We start from the raw sequence: 16,740 nt of genomic DNA, 5'->3' as shown, positions 1-16,740 counted from the left end.
TAATTTTAACTTTTTACCCAATGTTTGGCACAGATTTGGCTGCCTTGCTCCATAAAATGCCAAACCAACCAACTAACCATCCTTATGACATAGTAAAATGACTATCTTCTAAAGTTATGTGGCAAAAAACTAAGCAACAGATGATACTTATCACTTGGGAGTTGCTGAGGGACTACAACATTATATTCTAGAAAACATTATAAGCAGTGTTATGATGAGAAAGTACTGTATCTATTTTAAAAAAGTTTTTATTTCTGTCAGAACTTAATATTATGAAAGCATTTTTTCAGGCTGTATATTTTATAATGTTAGTAGACACTCATTTTTTACTATTTCTGTTACACTGTATTACACACCTAAAGAATGCCTTGATTTTTTATCTACATGTTGCACTCTACAGATACAGGAGATGATTGCTTGGCTGCAAAAAATTAGTGATAATTAAAAATTTGTTGATATAATCATAAACATTTTCTAATAGTAAACCTATCATGTTTCTTGCTTTTTCTAATTGGAATTAATGATCAGTATGAACATTTTTTTTGTTGACATTATCAAAGTAAAAATGTGTAAATAACAAGTGTACATTTTTCATTTACTAACATTCTCTTTCTTTCTTTTTATTACAGGAGCTTGGTTGCTGGGTGCTATACTTTACTCCTGGCAATTTCCTCACTTCAATGCACTCTCTTGGAACCTGCGATCTGATTATTCCCGTGCAGGGTATTGTATGATGTCAGTAACCAATCCTGGACTCTGTCAACGAACTGCTTTGAGATACAGCATAGGTATTGTTTTCCTCTGCAGCACAGCCCCTCTATTTGATCTAACCACATGGACTTTTGTGGTGGATTCTTTACCTCTGAATATCTATGTAGTGTATTGTGCTTGGAAGTTTTATACAGAATCAGACAGTGCCTCATCACGAAAACTCTTCCGTCTCAGCCTTGTTCATTTACCTTTGTTAATGATGTTGATGCTAATTAGCAAGAAACATACATCAGATAGAACTCTTCATAAAGAAGGAAGTTCACTTACAGATATATAGTAAAATGCAATAAATTACTAGATCAGAATTATTTTAAATTAATTCTAGTTCCTTGAAAAGTAGGAATTTATGTCATGAACAGTTACATGATGGCTTTAAATACAGTTTGTGTACATTGAAGAATAGAATTTTTTTGTTTTAACAAAACTTTGAATATAAAATGAAAAGAAATGTCTAAGTTGTTTTTAAATATAGAATATTTGTTGCACAGCAAGTGCTAGGTTGTGGGGAAGATATTTTTTGTGTTATTTATGGCATGCCACAAACTTGTGACATTTATTGTAATTATTCTAGTCAATAGTTTGAGACAGAAATGATTCAGAATAGGAAGTTTTGTTTTATCTCAGAAATAGTATAGTTAGTAATAATGTTATATTATATAGTTTCTTTGTGGAAATTCATTTTCTACTTGGATAAAATATGGCCATTTTTGTATTGTATTTTGTCTCAAAGATATTACCTCATTACAAAGACAGTGTATGCAAATACATTTATGCAGTATCATGAAACAAATACTGAAGAACATTCTTATTTAACTACTCTTTCATCTGTCTATTGATGCTAATCAGATAGTGTGAGAAGTGGTTATAGTAGGTAATAATGATACGAAACTAAGAATGGCAGATTGGTGAACATGGTAAATGACTAAGAACAACAGAGCTGTGAACATGGTAAATAACTAAGAATGACAGAATTGTGAACATGGCAAATAACTAAGAAGGACAGAGTTGTGAACATGGTAAGTAACTAAGAAAGACAGAGCTGTGAACATGGTAAATAACTAAGAACAACAGAGCTGTGAACATGGTAAATAACTAAGAACGACAGAATTGTGAACACGGTAAATTACTAAGAAGGACAGAGTTGTGAACATTGTAAATAACTAAGGAGAACAGAGCTGTGAACATGGTAAATAATTAAGAACAACAGAGCTGTGAACATGGTAAATAATTAAGAACAACAGAGCTGTGAACATGGTAAATAATTAAGAACAACAGAGCTGTGAACATGGTAAATAATTAAGAACAACAGAGCTGTGAACATGGTAAATAATTAAGAACAACAGAGCTGTGAACATGATAAATAACTAAGAACGACAGAGTTGTGAACATGGTAAGTAACTAAGAAGGACAGAGCTGTGAACATGGTAAGTAACTGAGAACAACAGAGCTGTGAACATGGTAAATAACTAAGAACAACAGTGGCAAACATCATAAATAACTTAGAGTAACAGTGTGGGTAATGAATGTGATAGTTAACTAAGAACAACCAAATGGGAAACCTGACAGATAGCTAAAAACAACAATGGTGAACATGATAGGTAACTAAAAACAACAATGGTGAACATGATAGGTAATCAAAACAACAGGATGATTTTTAATTCTAAAAGGATAAATATATATAGTAGTAACTAAAAGAAAAGTTAAATAGTTAAAGTATTGTAGGTTTTAAAGTTTGTGACTAAATTATACAAAGATGGTACTGGTCTTGCTTATGGACAAAAAATATTCTTACTGTCAAAACTATTTGGTTATCATGTGTCCATTACTTGTGGACTTAGGCTCGGAATGGCCAAGCGTGTTAAGGCATGCGACTCGTAATCTGAGGGTCGTGGGTCTGCATCTCTGTCGCTTCAAAACATGCTCGCCCTCCCAGCTGTGGGGGCGTTATAATGTGACAATCAATCCCACTATTCGTTGGTAAAAGAGTAGCCCAAGAGTTGGTGGTGGGTGGTGATGACTAGCTGCCTTCCCTCTAGTCTTACACTGTTAAATTAGGGACGGCTAGCACAGATAGCCTTCGAGTAGCTTTGTGCGAAATTCAAAAACAAACAAACAATACTTGTGGACTTATGGTGTTTTAACTCAAAGTGCCTGTAATCAGTATAGATGTATACACCCAATAGTGTTTATAAATATGTTAAGAAGCTGAACTAATGTAACCTTGTATGTAGTTTGTTGGACAAAGAACTATGATTAGGAAAAAATTATCAGAATTACTTTTAACCATAGAGTTTACAATGAGAGTATCATAATGTTTTGCACTGACTGAACTGTATCTGCATTGTTAAAAGTAGTGTTTGGTCTTTATTGTGTTCATTTTACTTACTTTTATAATAATAGATAAAGAATACATATTAGAAACAAGAAATTTAGTGCTTACCTGAGTCTTCTTTGTTTTGCTTTCTACTTTCAAACATAACCTTTCTTTTTTATAATAATTGTAATACTGCATTGAATAATGCACCAAAGAACATAAAACAGGAACATACAAATAAGAATGTTCAATATTTGTCAAAATGGTCTTAACTTTCTGTGTTACAGAAACAGATAAAATTCAGCTAAGGTTGTCCATGTGTTTCCTGTGTGAATAAAGTTAGAACTGGATGGAAAATAGTTCTCTGTAAAGACAGCAGTATGATATAATACATAATTTTCTATTGGTTATAAAATCAGGGGTTCAATTCCCCTTGGTGAACTCAGCAGATAGCCTCATGGCTTTGCTATAAGAAAAACATACACACAAAAACACACTAGTAGTTATAAATATTATTCTAAATGTGAGAGAGAACTGATGGAATTGTTATAATGAGTAATTTACTTTAGATTTTTACTTCTTTAAAGGGTGGTAATTAAAAGAAGGAAGATTTAGATAATAAACATCACAGTTCTCAAATGAGAGGAAATTGAGAATTAAAAAAAGTTCTTAAGAACTTAATACCAAACTTATTATGTATATTTTGATGTTGAATATATTCATATACATTGATAATAAAGTAGCTTAATTAAATTTTGAATATAACTCTGTGAAAGGTTGTGACATGTACTTTGACCTACCTGAGGTGAAAGGATTAATTATATGGGTTTATTTTATTGCAACTGTCGTTGGTGAAGCCTGTTAGAAGTTGATTATGGACAGATGTATGCAGTCTGTATGCTGTTTAGTTTGTTATGAAGCAAAGAACTTGTGCTTGTCTTGCATATGGGATATTTTGCTGTCCTGATTGGTATCTGAGGGATCATGTCTAGTGTTCTGACAAATTCTTGTGCACTGTACCTGGCAGTTCAGGTTAACTAGAATCCTGACCTCACTTTCTAACATGATATATTCTTAACTTGATTTATGGCTCAGTTTGTTTGTTATACCTCATAATTATTTAGTGTAATTTTAAATAGATATCTTTTAACAGAAGATATGTAATCTATGTATTTAGATCATGTATTAAAGCACATGCAAATTCATTATGACAAAGAGCTTGTATGTATACTTTAGAAGTATGTATGAAATATGAAAGCATAACATATGCTGCCACGACATGGTGAAAGAAACCAGATGATGTATAACTCTAAGCACTTCCTGTCCTTGTTTCTAATCCATTATTTTTTTTTTTTTATTTATCTTATGATAGTAGAGGAAAAATGAATTAAACCTAAATATTTGTGTAGGTGAAGTACACTATTTGTTCAAGTCAAATGTGGTGGTTATTGGGTTTGTCATTGATAACTTAAAATAAGTACGTGTATATGTGATGGAACTGGTTTTACTGTTCACATAAATCCATATTTTAAAACAAAAAGGAAAGGGTTCTTATGGCACAACTACAGCAAATTTATGTAATCTAAATCACAAGAACAGATTTTGGATTCTTGCAGATTTATAGCTAAAATGTTCATGAAATTAGGACTACTTCAATAATTTGTTCCTAAAAGTTTGAATACTGGGCTTATATAGACTGATGGATGAATAACATAATAAGGTTTTCAACATTTTTCTTCAAACTTTCACATTGTCCTCATAAGTAGTATGAGTATTCAGTGTATTGCATATATTTATTTGGAACTGTAATGTAGAAAATGTTAGTTTTTGTTTAAAAATCGTAAATTGTTTAGACAGCTATTTTATTTACTATACCTACTAGAGGATATGTACAGAAAACTTTGAGTTTGCTCAGTTACATGTAAAATATATCTTAGTATGGCTAGATCCCAAACTTCTTAATGTGTTTATCTTTTGGACACTTGCTTATTTAATTTGTTGTAAATACTTATTTTTATCATCTGTCTGAAATTTACTATTCAATGAAACATTCAGTATATTTTTGTAGGTATTATTTTATTATACAGTTTCCTGTAACAAATTAAAAGATTTCTAAATCTTTGAAAACAGTAATGAAAAAAAAAACATTTTGAAACCATGAAAGCTGAAAAATATTAATTTGTTCTTGTACTTAATTATGACAATAAATATTTCTCTAGCTGTGATTAGCAATGCAATGAATGATTGTAATTTCTAAATATGGTGATAACATTCCTGTTTTATCTTATGATGGAAGCTTTTACACACTTCCAAGCTAGTGAAACATTTTCCAAACACCAAATATTTACTGTAAATACATTAGACTATTCACAACTATTCTTAGCAATGTAGCATATTTCATAGTTGTAACATCTAATTTCAAGTAATAGACTTTTCCAAAACAATGTTATGACATCATGTGATCTTGTTCTTTTCTTCTAATGCCTGATGTGTTGGATGACAACATGGTATATTCAGAACTGTAGCCAATCATTTTTGTGCCCAGGGCAAGTACATGAATTGTACCCTTTCTCTGCTTTTTCATTTACAAAACACTGTGAACTAATCCACCTGTTTAACTACAAATTTTTCTATTACTCCAATATACATGTAAAGTAAAATAGTACATTAAGTTATGACAGATGACAGTTTTTCTTGAAGTGGTATTTGGAGAGGAAGAACAATGGATATGAGAGGAAATGAAAGGGTTACTTCATGGGGGCTCCAGTTGAAGTTACATTATATATTAGATACAAAACATACATTATTTCTCTCTACCTTCTTGTCTGTAGTTTTAGTGTTGGATTGTAAGAGATGTTTTTACCAGTTTACATGATTGCATATACTGTAGCTTGAATGGAGAGAAAAAAATTAATCATCTAGACTAGAATGGAAAGAAATAGCAAAAGAACTACAAGACAGTCTATCGATCAAGAAGAAAAATAAGATAGTAGAAGAGTTTTGGATTAATTAAGAATTACTAATTGAAAGAGAATAAAGGGATTAACAGTAAAATTAAGATTAAGAGTGGAGAAGAAATACAAAAATTCATTTATTAGTAAGGGAGCATGAACAGCAAGAGTATTCACCAAAGAAATAGGAATATTAAAAAAAATGAATAAATGAAAAACATTCAAATGGAACTGCAAGTTAGAGAAAAAAATAATAGTCTACAACAAGAATGGAGAAAAGAAAAGAGAAGAGCCAATAACACAGTAATCCGAAACAAAAATACTGGGAGAGGAAAGGGGCTTAAAGAAACAGAGTAGACAGTAATGGATAAAAAAAACGAAATATTTGAGTAGTCAATAATAAAGAAAAAAAGAAGATAGCAATGGCGACAGGACAGAAAAGACTATAAAGCAGTACTGTAGCCACTACCGGAGAAACAAGAGAAAAATTCAGTTGTCAAGAAAATCCAGTAGTCAATAAAGAAGGACAAGGCTGGAACAATTCAGTGAGTAAATCAAAACTAATGGACGATTCAGTCACTCAGAGTGGGAATAAGGGTGAGAAACATTCCTTATAACTCAAGTGAGATTAAATATGAATTAACATCGTATAAAGCTACAGTGAAGTGCTACTGACACTTGTGTAAGTGATGATATGCCAACAAACTAAATTGTGAAAACGAAAGTCATCAGATTACAGACACAAAAAAACCAATAATTGATAATCAACATTGGTTTACTTCTGTTTGTTAAAGTCACCTGTCTTTAAAAAAGGGTATTTGCAATGACATTTAGAGAGAAAATTGTTACTATACTTACAAAGTAGCAAATTTTCCTAACTAAATATTTGTTTGCTTATTGCGTTTTATTTTTCATTCTGACATTGAACTGTGAGATGGCCCTCCCTCAGTGACACAGCGGAATGTCTGCGAACTTGCAAGGCTATAAACCAGTTTCGATATTCATGGTGTGCGGAGCATAGATAGACTATTGTGTAGCTTTGTGTATAACTTCAAACAAAAACGAGCATTGTGAAATTAGTCTACTTATGTTTAGTTGCTTTCATAAATGTGTTTGAAGCTTTACGTTTTCGTGTTAAATTGGTGCTTTATTATTACGTATATATTTTGTTTCGTTCATATTGATGATGAACCCTTTATTACATTTTTAGCAAGTTTTAAACTGATATACAATTTTTAAAGATGTTTATTTTAAAAAGACACTTTTTAGCTTTAACATCAAGAGTTATAAATCATTTAAATAACTACACGAGTGGCCGGGGCATGGTCAGATGGTTAAGGATCTCGTCATCCCAGGATCGCGGGTTCGAATCCCTGGAATACCAAACGTGTTCGCCCTTTCAGCCGTTGGGGCGTTATAATGTGACGGTCAATCGTACTATTCGTTAGTAAAAAAAGTAGCCCCAGGGTTACTGGTGGATGGTGATGACTCCTTCTCTGGAGTCTTACTCTGCTCCGTTAGGGACGGCTTACGCAGATAGCCCTCGTGTAACTTTGCGCGAAATTCAAACCGAACTATTGGCACTCATTATCTATGTTCAACTTGATTCGACCCACTTATTTAGCGTTTGAATAGTCTTTGCAAAGAATCATTATTAAGAATTTATGGAAACAGCTTTTTCATGGCTTTTAAACTAATTTTATGGTTTTCAGAATGGTGTATATAATTTCACCCTTAGCAATTTTTGTCTAACTCAACTTATTTAAATACTAGTAGATGGCGCTGTTTGATGTATTTCATCAATCATGTTCAACAGCGAAAGCCAGTGAAGAACGTCTGCGATAAAGTAGGAAAAGTAACGTGTGACGTTCTATATAACCATGCTAAGTATTCATTCAGTCAGCTACTGGCCAAGCAACAGCTTGTGGAACTAATACAATTCTAAGTGGTCTTTTAATTAGTGGCTACTTGTGTAATGAATCGTGTGTGTGTGCTGTTAGATCGAGGTGGTCTTTTATATTCGTCATTCCCTTCTTTACAGGTAATATTTTCATTATTTTTTGCTACAAGTTTTGTAAAAGGAACTTTTGATGTTTTTATCTTACCGGTAGGGTTTGTTTTCATGGCTAATACTCAGAGTAATGCTGGTTCATAATAAATTGTTAGCATTTGGTAATTATGAATGACAATTCTGACATTTTTACAGTAAATGAACATATGAAGAAAATTCTGAACATTTCTTTACTATCATTTATCAGTTCATTTATCAGCGGGAGACGCAAATATTTATTGATATCCAGTTATCACCCTATAATTTTAATGATAACTAGAAGAAGAATATATTAATCTTGCTTTCACAATCCCGGGATAGTCATCGAAACAAAAAGAAAACTTTCTGTCTATCCTTGAATTGTGAAACATTAGTCCGTTTTTTTTTCCCTTTTCTTCCTTTTAACCCTTTTTCACATACTAAATCTGGTTGAGGTCATGTGCCAAATTTAACCGGAAGTGTTACTTATTGTAACATGTATGTCAAAGAACGTGTCTGCTGTTAACATGAAATAGTTATCTTGTATCCCAATTTATACATTGTATACAGAAGATTTGTTTATGACTGTCACATGAAGAATATACTTCAAGACTCTAATTTAGTCGGTTACTGAGAGAAAGCGCTTTGTGAATGGAGTTTTGGCATTCATAGACATTCTTTTTGCAATCCTTGGGGAAAGTCTGACAAAACTAAAGCTAATTGAAGAAATCTCTTTCGTGTCTTTAAACTTTTGCTTTTGCTAATCGTGCAATCATATTTTAACTTCTCATTGGCAATAATATTACCACTTTGACAATCATCTTTACCCTTCAGTTTCTTTTCTTCATCAAATAAGGTGTTTTATTATGACTTAATTACAATTTTTTGTCTTTTTCATTCTGCCATTACAAATCACTACATACGTTCTTTCATTCACTAGGTCTTGAAATCTATAGTTGCTGCGAAAATCAAGCAGCTTTGTGTTTGGTCTTATACTGAGGTAACAAAGTCTTTTTCGATTGAATAAACTGTATTGCCGTTTATATCATAACTTATAGAAATTATAGCTGTTTTGCGTCCTAAACTTCCCTAAGTTGCTCTTTCTCTCGTTTGCTTTTTTAACAAGAAAATATCCAGGAGACGTTTCTAAGTGCTGCAAAGAACTTTCGCAAAGAGAAGAGTCAGTGATATGGGGTGAAAACAAACTTAAAGAAGTATTCTCAAGACGGCTGGTGTGGGTTTTAAAACTTTAATTAAAATAAATTACATAACATTTCGACCTTGTTTGTTAACCTGAGAATAAATTTTTACTTCAAGTGATTTTCTCGTCATCATGAAACTCAGAGAAACCTGTGCTTTTACATGCTGAGTGCTTTCTCGCACTTCACCAGGCATTCCGGAACTTTACTCTTTTTCTCATAACATTGAACCCCAATGTGATCTATCGAGTGGAGTACTACTTATAATGTTAGTTGATCTTAAGATTAACCGAACTGAAGAACAATGATGGAAACGTCTATTTTAGGTAGTTTTTTTCAGATGTATCCACAAACAAACTGTGGTAGGCGGATAATTTTCGCTGACATGAATCTATCCGCTTCCTAACAGTGTAGTCTCTGTCATGGTTAGTTGATGATGAACGCTGGACAAGTCAAAAGCGTACTAATTATGATAAGTTAGTGTACCTTACCATCACTTAATGTTCAAGGTCCTCAAGCAAATAAGATTGGGAATTAAACGTGTGGTACAATATGAAAACTTAAGCCTTTTCACAGAGACACTGTTGATCTTGCCTATGTTATAATTTTTACACAATGACATGTGTGATTATAGACTCTTTATGCTACAACCATCGAGAACTAGTAAGCTGAAATAAATTATGCCATCATCATCCTCCAGAGGTCCAGTACAGAAAAAATTTACATCACAGAACCCTAGAACAATTGAAACAAAATCTGATGCTGTAATTTGAATATGAGACATCAGATGTCACAGAATATTTGAAGTCTGCCTAACTATGCAGCTGGGAAGCCGTCGTCATAGAATTGATTCGATCTGATAGAAAATCGAGTAACCTAGCAGACAAAATCTAAAGTTTGTAAATATATGGACTTTGAAAATTTTGGTACATAAGCTGACTGAGCTGCGACTTTTACATTGTAAAGCATATCTCCAGCATGGTAGCAGCCAATTGAGAAGATATACTGATTGAACGTATTATGGAGTCAGTCCTCAGCCATTCTTCGTGATACTGTTTAGACGTTAGGGACATTATGTTTCTATAACTAAAGCCGTATCCATGGTAATGAGGTATAAGGATAATAACTTTGACCAAGTTGTTGGAAAAAACAATAGTTGCAGCGGCTACACCAGAAAGTGCAGTATCTAGGTAGGGTGCTATACTACATGGCCAAAAGTATGTGGATACCCGACCATCACACCCATATGTGCTTGTTGAATATCTTATTCCAAAATAATGCGCATTAATATGGAGTTGGTCCCCATTGCTGCTATAACAGCTTCCACTCTTCTGGGAAGGCTTTCATTAGATTTTGGAGCATAGCTTCAGGAATTCGCTCCTATTCAGCCACAAGAGCATTAGTGATATTGGCGTTCCAATTCATCTCAAATGTGTTCGATAGGATCGAGGACAGAACTCTTTGCAGGAAGAATGTTCGACTGATTCAAGTTTTTCACAGCTGTCACACAATTACCTGTAAACAAACCGCCAGACACATTTTATTTTATATACTTTAGTTCACTGACAAAAACTTTGTTGCTTCTTCTTTTCGTGATTTTCATTCTATTTCTGTATTTCTTCACATTTTCCAAGTCTGTTCTTGATCTTGAATGAGTATTCTGTCACACAATTCACATAAGAACGCTGCCACTTTCCAAGTCAACGTAAGTCCTTCCTGTCAGATATCAACTGGAAGGAGATTTTTTCCATGTAGAAAACATTCCGACTATTCAATCAAATTTATTTTGAAGTTTGAATTGTTGCCTTCAACGACGTCAGCTATTTTAACATGCACTATTTTAAGTCTAAAAATGTACTTTTATAACATTGTTGATTAAGTTATCGTTAATCATGCTCGAGAGAAAATTAATTTCTAGTCTATTGCTAAAACAAGCTATCTTTGGAAAACTAGTTGCCAAGAAATAATGACCAAACATTTATAAGAACATTATAGCATAAAAGTGATAACCCAATTATGATAGTTACGACTCCAGGAGACTTGTAAAGTTTACAGACACGTGGTTCTTAGAATAATATAAATAATGAGTTATACAATAAATAATGTTGTTGTTGTTTGGTACTAAGCACAAAGGGCTAGCTGTGCTGTGGTTATCACGGGTATCGAAACCTGGTTTCTAGCGGTTTAAGTGCCCAGACATATCGCTGTGCCACTGGAGGGGGGATAAATAATGAAATAGATGCTCTCTGTGGCAGTTTCGTGAAGGCAGGAATCGTAAAATAAACTTTTCTTTTTACTAGTTAGATGCATTTACTAGTTAGTTAGATTGGTACTTGTCCACCATTCAAGGACTCAAAAAAAATGTGGCAAGTCTTTGACCTCTTAAAAAGGGACCTGGCATGGCCTAGCGCGTTCAGGCGTGCACTTCGTAATCTGAGGGTCGCGGGTTCGCGCCCGAGTCGCGCCAAAACATGTTCGCCCTCCCAGCCGTGGGGGCGTTATAACGTGACGGTCAATCCCACTGTTCGTTGGTAAAAGAGTAGCCCAAGAGTTGGCGGTGGGTGGTGATGACTAGCTGCCTTCCCTCTAGTCTTACACTGCTAAATTAGGGACGGCTAGCACAGATAGCCCTTGAGTAGCTTTGTGCGAAATTCCAAAACAATTAAATACCAAACTAATTATTTCTTAAGAGTTTATTTTATTACTACTCTATTACTTCGAATTTAAGACGTATACCACTTTCAAAAAGTGATTTTCAGGAAAAAAATTGATGATTTTTAGAAAAGAATAAATACGTTTTAAAAGAGTTTATTAATGAATCATAAATGTTAATAATGTGTTTAAAATGAAATATAATAAAATATACAAGAAATTTAAACATTTCATCACAGTAATGTTTCTTCCTGATTTCTTTATTTAATCAGAATGTTACTCTGATGTTTCTTCTGACTCACTGTTATATTCTGAAGCTGAAGCATCTTCATCGCTTGATTCACTATTGTCCCAAAGAATGTCATCTTGCGTTCCATCTTTGGCATCTTCAAAATCTGATGGAAGTTTTTGACTAATTGTTATCCTTCGCCGTAATGATAAATCTTTTCTTTTCATAAATTTCTCACACCAGCCACAACTATCCTTGAAATAAATGCCAATATTTCATGAACATTCTTTCGCTGTTAACATTAAGACTTCCTTCGTTACAGACATTCCTTTATTTCAAAACTCTCTTGAATACGTTAAAACGATGGCATCAATTTTAAGATGTCTTTCTTTTCTTGGACTAGAAAATTACTATGTACTTTTCTTGCAGGAAAGCAATTTGGTTTTCATATCACGCTCATGATGTAAGTTTATCTCACTCACTGTTTTCTCTTTACTGGCTCTACAATTCCCAATCTGTTCGATGCATAAAATAACTTTTCTTTCAAATTCAGTATCATAGGTAAAATATTCAGTATCATTGGTTAACAATCTGCGGGACCAGTGTTCACATTTCATCACCACACATGCCCCACGCTGGTACAGCGGTAAGTCTACGGTGTTGCAACGCTAAAATCAGGGGTTCAATTCCCCTCGGTGGACTTAGCAGATAGACCGATGTGGCTGTGGTATAAGAAAACACACACATTACCACACCCTCACACACAAAATCACGTTCGTACTTTGGGTACATTATATGAATGACGATTAACTTCCACTACTGGGTCAGACAAGGGTAACTTAACCTAAGAGTTGTTGGTGGGTTACTGGGAACAGTTGACTAGTTGCATTCCTTCTAGTATCTCAGTTCAAAATTAGAGATGGCAAACGCAGATGATTCATAAGTAACTTTATATTTGTATCAGAAAACAGTATAGTATTAGACACGTCTCTGACTGCTCTTATAACATGATTTGTAATAACAGTGTGCGATGACACGCGTAACCCTACAAAATCGATTCTACAAGAACAAACACAACTTGATCGATATTCTTATAATTATGTTGGCTTTAGAAAGAAAATATTGGTAAGGAAGTTCCAACACGATAAATTAGATTACATTCCATGTGAAATACAATAGTAAGGAGCGTAGCCAGAACTACACGTGTAAGTATTTTTCTCCCAAATGATGTGCACTTTTTTTAACACAAAGCGTTTATGAAAATCCAGTATGTGTTAAAAAATTGGATGTTGTAGAATTTTTAAAACATTGGGGTAGTTGTTCGGCTTTCCTTCTTTTATGCCCCTTGAAATTTACGGACTTCCTGTGCCATTAAAAGTAAGTTGCTACTCTTCAGATTATTTGCATTGAGTCCATTATGATCCTTTTTTCTACATTATTAATTTAATTATATATATCTATATATTAGAATAAGAGACTATCATCATAAACTACTTTGCAACAAAGAAAGATGACCTGACATGGCTAGGTGGTTTGAGTGCCTGACTTGTAATCTGAGGGTCGCGGGTTCGAATCCTCGTCACACCGAACATGCTCGCTCTTATCAGCCGTGGGAGCGTTATAATGTAACGGTAAATCCAATTATTCGTTGGTAAAAGAGTAGTCTAAAAGTTGGCGGTGGGTGATGATAACTAGCTTCCTTCACTCCAGTCTTATACTACTAAATTAGGGAAGGCTAGAGAAGTCCTTGTGTAACTTTTCGCGAAATTTAAAACAAACAAACAAAGGAATTCAAGTGGACAATCAATCGTTTTAACACCCCTTCTTTCACCAGATATTGGTCAAGAACCTTTCTATACCGTTCAATAATTGGTGCTGGAGCTTGATGGCATGTCTTAGTGCACATGAGGAAAATTAAAGAAAGTTGAAACTTTTGAAGGGAATGTATTATCTATTACATAGGCCAGGTGGGTTAAGGTGTTCGACTCGTAATCTGAAAGTCGCGGGTTCGAATCCCCGTTGCACCAAACATGCTCGCCCTTTTAGCCATGGGGGCGTTATAATATGACGATCAATTCCACTATTCGTTGATAAAAGCGTAGCCCAAGAGTTGGCGGTGAGTGGTGATGACTAGCTGAATTCCCTCAAGTCTTACACTGCTAAATTAGGGACTGCTAGCGCAGATAGCACTCGTGTAGCTTTGCGCAAAATTCACAAATAGACAAACATTTTTTCGTTATAAACATATCCTGTACAAACATATAATGTATAATAATCAATTAAAATGTTTGATAACTTTAAAAGATATGTTAACGTCTCCTTTACATTAGTACGTATTATTTTAACTTGATTTCAAGTACTTAATTGTTTATTCGTATTGTTGGTCAATACTGTTGTATTGGAAAACAGGCAACGATGACTGATTTCAAGATAAACTTCTAAATAACAATGGACAATTGATAAAGACTTAAGTAATTAAACGACGTTTGCACAGTGTTGTATGTCGTAAATTAATTATTTTTGGCCAGTCTGATGATTCTTCTTTATAAATAATAGACTTTAAAAATCGAACGAAGACAAAGAAATAAACGTAAACGTACTAGGCGTTTCTCGTTCGTTGCTTATTGAACAACAGGACTGATTGTGTTGTTTCTACTGTGCAGGACTGTAGCTTGATCAACAACATAACTGACTGTGTTGTTCCAACTGATTGTAACGTGGTCAACAACATGACTGTTTGTGTGTACGTTTGACTGAATTTTGTACAGAATACTTGAAAAGAAAATTTAGTGGAGAAACGTCGGAGCCTTAACTGAAACTGAATATGATTTTTTTATATACAGTGCAGGAACATGTACCTACCTTAGCAAGGCTGTAATGTTTACACGAGGTTCGGATTGGTTGGAACAACCAGCGAATCTATTTTCGTCAGCTGTGTTGTGTTATTTTCCATGGCTTAAGATCCATCCTCGTTTTTGCCGAGTGCTGACTTTTATAAAACATCTTCTTCATAACTGTTAACCACAGTTTTCAGAGTGTAAATTAAATATGTTTTGACGAACATGATTGAAAATTATGAAAGCATAAAGAAAGGTTCTTAGGTTATCTTTTAAGCATAAAGTTAGAAACAGCAGCTCAAAGTGATTATTATACTGTTTGTTTCTCCCTCATCCTGGTTGAAATTTCTGTGTTAACTTCTGGTTTAGGTGGTTTACCGAAATTGGTTTGACGGTATTTTACCAAAGATTCAACACGTGAGATTCCGCGACACAGGTTTGATCTTCTTATTGAACGATAATTTATAAATTGACTAAATTAAGTTCGTGTGCGTAAAGTCCATAATTTAGAACTCTAGCATTATTTACTGTTAAAAGAACACGCTCTGGTTTTTAGGTTTAGCTTCAGAGTTGTTATACTTATTATCTGATATTTTAATTGATCAGCGAATAAACAAACAATCATCATGCTTCCTGCCAGACTTGTTGGTCGCCAGAACCTCGAGATATTTGGTCTTCCATTCATGCCACAGGTGAGTGTGAATTATTTCGTAGATTACCAAACTGTTCAGACTAAAATACAGTAAATCAATTTTATAGCTAAGGTTTCGCTCTAACGGAACTCCTTCAAGTGAACATTTTGTATACTATCGTGGAGTGTATGACTACAGGGTAAGAGAATCGGGTTAGATAAAAATAACTCGGTGCACGGGAAAACTCTCCCTATACTACTGTTAGTGTAATTGGCTCAAGTATTTATGTACTGAGCACCAAAATGCTTTGAAAGTTCGCTCTCAATTAGTGTAGTGGTGAGAAGCTGGATGACCTATTTTAGGAACTGTGTGGGTTTTTGTTTTAGTCGAAGTTAACCACGCTAAATATCTCACTTTTCACATGACTCATACATTGATAAAGTACAAAGATTTTTGTTAAATTCTCATATTTGTTGTGTATATATAGAAAATGTACCACAATATTGTCGCAAATAGTTAACTTATTTATACACTGAGATTGATCATTCAGTAGCAGTAAAATACACTGAAAATAAATTGCTATTTATTTTATAATCTTTAAATCTCTTAAACCGAATCGCTACTGATATGGAATACAAATGATCAGGACTGTAATATGGAAGTGGAGAGCGTTATTTACGATGGCTGTTCAAAAAATACGCGGACTGACGTCATAAAACAAAATGTACTTTATTTAGAAGTTACAGGTCTGGGACCCCATCAAAGTACTCTCCTCCCCAACGCACACACTTATCCCAACGGTTTTTCCACTTGTTGAAACAGTCCTGGTACGCTTCTTTTGTAATGTTCTCCAGCTCCTTCGTCGCATTTGCCTTAATCTCGGGAATCATCTCAAATCTTCTTCCTTTCAAGGGTCTTTTGAGTTTGGGGAACAAGAAAAAATCGCAAGAAGCAAGGTCAGGTGAGTAGGGGGGGGAAAGAACAGTGATCGAGTGTTTGGCCAAAAACTCACGAGTTCTGAGGCACAAATTTCGCAGCAACGCAGTGCATCTTCAATTTTTCGGTCAAAATCTCGTAACAAGATCCAACTGATATCCCACACTCTTCAGCAAGCTCCCTGACAGTC

General features: G+C 34.1%; 1 protein-coding gene and 1 long non-coding RNA gene across 7 annotated transcripts in view; both read left to right on the top strand.

Annotated features, from left to right (window-relative positions):
• Cox10 (Cytochrome c oxidase assembly factor 10) overlaps nucleotides 1-5,310 on the top strand; it is a 46,736-nt gene extending 41,426 nt beyond the window's left edge. For 2 of the 3 annotated variants that reach the window (XM_076490501.1, XM_076490503.1), the window contains exon 7: nucleotides 630-5,310. In XM_076490501.1, the coding sequence (XP_076346616.1) occupies nucleotides 630-1,048 (419 nt within the window). In that variant the 3' untranslated portion in view covers nucleotides 1,049-5,310. The remainder of the gene's footprint in view (nucleotides 1-629) is intronic. The other variant, XR_013025389.1, reaches the window with a different exon arrangement.
• Nucleotides 5,311-7,876: 2,566 nt separating this feature from the next.
• Nucleotides 7,877-16,740, top strand: part of LOC143244930 (uncharacterized) — a 34,645-nt gene continuing 25,781 nt past the window's right edge. Inside the window, exons 1-2 of one of the 4 annotated variants that reach the window (XR_013025385.1) lie at nucleotides 7,877-8,077; nucleotides 15,589-15,674. This is a non-coding gene — a long non-coding RNA (uncharacterized LOC143244930). Of the gene's footprint in view, nucleotides 8,078-9,005; nucleotides 11,506-12,188; nucleotides 12,428-15,121; nucleotides 15,419-15,588; nucleotides 15,675-16,740 lie in introns of those variants that run through there. The other 3 variants (XR_013025386.1, XR_013025388.1, XR_013025387.1) reach the window with 3 other exon arrangements.

This window comes from Tachypleus tridentatus, chromosome 2 (genome assembly GCF_004210375.1).
Source record: "Tachypleus tridentatus isolate NWPU-2018 chromosome 2, ASM421037v1, whole genome shotgun sequence".
NCBI classification, from domain to species: domain Eukaryota; kingdom Metazoa; phylum Arthropoda; class Merostomata; order Xiphosura; family Limulidae; genus Tachypleus; species Tachypleus tridentatus.
Note: the sequence above shows the minus strand (reverse complement) of the source record. Positions and strands in the feature narration are given on the sequence as shown.